The following is a 4,558-nucleotide window of genomic DNA, read 5'->3' on the forward strand; positions in this document are numbered from 1 at the left end:
GTTCCTCTTGTAGAGACGACAACCGCTTGGACGATTATACGTGTAACAAGTTCCTCTTGTAGAGACGACAACCGCTTGGACGATTATACGTGTAACAAGTACCTCTTGTAGAGACAGCAACCGCTTGGACGATTATACGTGTAACAAGTTCCTTTTAAGAAGAAAACAGCCTTTGCCAGAATGTGTGTGTGTCACAAGTCTCAAATACGGAGGGCTAAACTGTTGGTATTCTATATGTGTCACAAGTCTTCAGTAGGGGGACTTCGCCGTCTTGGAACATAATATATGTTCTGATTAGAAAAATATAACCCTTTTGGAGCTTTACGTATGTCACGAGGATCCAGTAGGGGGTAATGACCCTGTGAGAGGGTATATTTATTAGCATTACGCATAGATGAAACCATCGGTTTCGTTAATGCGTTTTCTTGTTACATCAGGTGGTAGTTAACAACCAGTGACTATTTACAGAGCACTGATAAGACAGTTGTGAAATATCTAAATACTCTGTTTGCTTTTTTTCTTCTGATTTAACCTGACGTTTCCAAACTCAACAGGTTGATATATTAATACATGACCTCTATAAGGTTCTTTACCCAATAATTAATGTTAATGTCTGACTTTGTTTCTTAATCATTTATTTCGGAATTAAAAACGCATTGCGTTCCGTCAGCAATAAATATCGTCGTTACGATAATATTGTCTGTTTATACATGTTTATCGTAGGGTTTACCCAAGGAGATGTTGGACTAGCGACAGGAAGACTTTACGGAAACGACTTCAGCCAAACTACAATCTCTCGATTTGAAGCCCTCAACCTGAGCTTCAAGAACATGTGTAAGCTAAAACCTCTTCTTCAGAGATGGCTAGAAGATGCCGACCGATCCTTCAACAAAAATCCTTCATCTCTTTCAGAATTCTCACAAGAAGCAATCTCACGTCGACGAAAGAGACGAACTAGTATTGACACGAATGTGCGTCTGGCTTTAGAAGAGGCTTTTATAGAGAACCAAAAACCTACCTCACAGAATCTTGCTAAGTTAGCCGAATCCTTGTCAATGCAGAAAGAAGTTGTTAGGGTTTGGTTTTGTAATAGGAGGCAGAAAAAAAAGAGGCTTAACCCTTCCACCATAGTGGCAGCTCCCTTAAATATGACGTTACCCGTCACTGCTACTACTCACCATCCTGTACGTTCCTCCACCTCAAATTCAGTTCCTCAAATGACCAACATCACATCATCTTTGTTATCTTCAAGTTCCGATCGAAATTACTAGAAACTGGTTTTAAAACAGAATGACAAAAGAAAAGAAGAGCGTTCACTTGGTTCGTGAATGTTGTATTACCATGCAGTTTGTGAGGTAACAAAGACAAAACCGAGCGGGTATTTAAAACTACAATAAAGGAAGACCTGGATATTAATATCTTTTGTTTAGTTTAAGAAAATGAGTAAATTGTTTTAAATAACTGTTCTGAAAATTGAAAAAAAGATGTAAATATACCTTTATAACACGAGTGAAAAACTTACCTTGTAAAAGACTCAGGGATATAATATCTTCCTCAATATATATAATAGTTATTCAGATATTTGTATGATAATATAGAAATTTACACTTACGTTTATATAGTTATTAAAATTATATCTAAATGTCGAGTAAAAGAATCCACCTTCTGTCCTAAAAATGCTGGAGGAGTTCTACCCAATCGGAGTCCGAATATCACTGGTAGGCGTGGCTCTTGCATTGCAGGTTAAGGAGTTCTACCCAATCGGTTAACTCATTCGTTAGACGTTTAGACTGTTGAAGTTAGAGAAATAAGGATATGTATTTTTAAATAGGCTAATATGTTATATAATATAGTGACGTTTGATTGGTATTTTAAATTTGGTTTTCACATTAAGTATAAAATACAAGTAACTGTTTACTTGTGTATCTGTTTTATAGAAATGTTGACAGTACAAGAAATGTGTTATTCCTCCTTCGTTGTGTTTTAACCTAACTTGCTCGAGAATTGAAATAAACATTTACCAATGCAAAATAAAATACACAAGCGTCAGCTATACGCCCCCTTTAATAAATATGCTTTAGGGAATCTAATCAAATTAATAAGAACAATAAAGTAACCGAACTCGAGCTTATGGCCCTACTTTTGTTTGAAAATTATGTTTGTTAAAATATCTTTGAATTATTTGTTTTAATAAGATATATATCAAGGTGTAAATTCTTCAATCAGCCTTATTTTACTGAAACAAGTGATAAATATAAGAAATAAAGTCATAATCCTTATACAAAAACGAGATTTTAACCTATAGTTTATTCTGTTACGGGTTTAAAAACTTTGATAATATCCGAATGATTTTTTTTAAATATCTTAAAGATTGTACTAATAGCTCAAACTCATCACTCATTTCTAGATATATTGATTTACACACAAAGAAACAAAACATGATTAAATCAGATAAAACACTTTTTTCTCGCAACTCTTTCCGTCTTGGGGCTTTATCAGAGGTTAATCTACTATATCCCCTCGTCTTGGGGCTTTATCAGAGGTTAATCTACTATATCCCCTCGTCTTGGGGCTTTATTCTATGTATTTCTCCTGACACAGAAAATTGTTCATTTCTCCTGTTTTATTAAACTAAAAATTGTTTAAATTACCTGGCATGCACGTCATTACTCGAATTGTTCCATAATTCAGTTTTTTCTGAAGAAGTTTAAATACAATGTTCGATACCTTATCACCGAATATTTATATACGAAATTGGTCTATCTACCTCGTTGAAAGTGTCTACGCCGATATCAAAAGTTTCCATAATTTCTCAAGTAAACCAACAGTAGAGGGCGCGAAGGTCGATTTTATCAGACATTCTACAGATTTGTGTTCTCAACTTACTCTGTAATACCAGTTCAAGTTCGTATTCTGTGTTTTATTCGTGTTTGTATATATTCATGAAAATGGCAGGAAAAAAAAAGGACAGCCAGGCAACCACCACGAAATTTTGAATTTACGATTTATAAAAAAAAAAAATAAGTTACTTTCATTATATTCAGATGCGTGGAGATGGGTGTTTTTATAAATTTATAGTTACAAATAGATTTGATTACAAAATAAGTCCAAAAGATCTATTGCAGTGTTTTCAGACACCAGGCCCTCTAACGTTCACGTCATCAATCATCGTTTGGAATGAATTATTCAACGTGAAATGTATTTTAGTTGAACATTTTATTCTAAACTCCATACTCCATTTCTTTGCCCTTTCGCATTATCTCTCTTAAAACTGGATTTACAGTGGTATAGGAAGGCATGGCCCGCCCACTTTTCTATCTGTCTCAAAAAAATGCATCAAAATTAGAAAAAAATACTCGCATGAAAAGCAGGAGAATGCATAAAATTTAATGCAGAACCCAAGAACATCCAGAGTCCTAAGACAAGCCCTGAATCCGGGCTGTAATGGATGTGCCTGTAGTGCACATTCGCTCGCTTCGCACGGTCAGACAAATCTTGGGGCTTTCCACTTTTAATTTGCCTCCTACACCTCTGACTTATGATGCGAACCTATGGTTGGCGACCTATAATTAAATAGTCTGAAAAAAGTTGGTAACAACTAACCTAGTAAAGCATATAATTAAAAGTGGGCCTCAGTCAGACAAAGGTTGGTAACCACTAATCTAGTAAACCTTATAACTGAATAGTGGGCCTCAGTCTGACAAAGGTGGGTAACAACTAACCTAGTAAAGCGTATAATTAAATAGTGGGCCTCAGTCTGACAAAGGTGGGTAACCACTAATCTAGTAAACCTTATAACTGAATAGTGGGCCTCAGTCTGAAATAGGTTGGTAATCACTAATCTAGTAAACCTTATAACTGACTAGTGGGCCTCAGTCTGAAATAGGTTGGTAATCACTAATCTGGTAAATCTTATAACTGACTAGTGGGCCTCAGTCTGAAATAGGTTGGTAACAACTAATCTAGTAAACCTTATAACTGAATAGTGGGCCTCAGTCTGACAAAGGTGGGTAACCACTAATCTAGTAAACCTTATAACTGAATAGTGGGCCTCAGTCTGACAAAGGTGGGTAACCACTAAGGTAGTAAACCTTATAATTAAATAGTGAGCCTCAGTCTGACAAAGGTGGGTAATCACTAATCTAGTAAACCTTATAATTAAGTAGTGGGCCTCAGTCTGACAAAGGTGGGTAACCACTAATCTAGTAAACCTTATAATTAAATAGTGGGCCTCAGTATAACAAAGGTGGGTAGTAAACCTTATGACTGAATAGTGGGCCTCAGTATAAAAAAGGTGGGTAGTAAACCTTATAATTAAATAGTGAGCCTCAGTCTGACAAAGGTGGGTAATCACTAATCTAGTAAACCTTATAATTAAGTAGTGGGCCTCAGTCTGACAAAGGTGGGTAACCACTAATCTAGTAAACCTTATAATTAAATAGTGGGCCTCAGTCTGATAAAGGTGGGTAACCACTAATCTAGTAAACCTTGTAACTGAATAGTGGGCTTCAGTATAACAAAGGTGGGTAACCACTAATCTAGTAAACCTTATAATTAA

At 35.7% G+C, this 4,558-nt stretch overlaps 1 protein-coding gene across 1 annotated transcript in view; it reads left to right on the top strand.

Moving 5' to 3' along the window:
- Nucleotides 1-4,241, top strand: part of LOC106474107 (POU domain protein 2-like) — a 32,593-nt gene extending 28,352 nt beyond the window's left edge. The window contains exon 8 of the mRNA XM_022402484.1: nt 724-4,241. Within this exon, the coding sequence (XP_022258192.1) occupies nt 724-1,271 (548 nt within the window). The 3' untranslated portion in view covers nt 1,272-4,241. The remainder of the gene's footprint in view (nt 1-723) is intronic.
- Nucleotides 4,242-4,558: the final 317 nt, after the last annotated feature.

This window comes from Limulus polyphemus, unplaced genomic scaffold (genome assembly GCF_000517525.1).
Source record: "Limulus polyphemus unplaced genomic scaffold, Limulus_polyphemus-2.1.2 Scaffold6828, whole genome shotgun sequence".
NCBI lineage: Eukaryota > Metazoa > Arthropoda > Merostomata > Xiphosura > Limulidae > Limulus > Limulus polyphemus.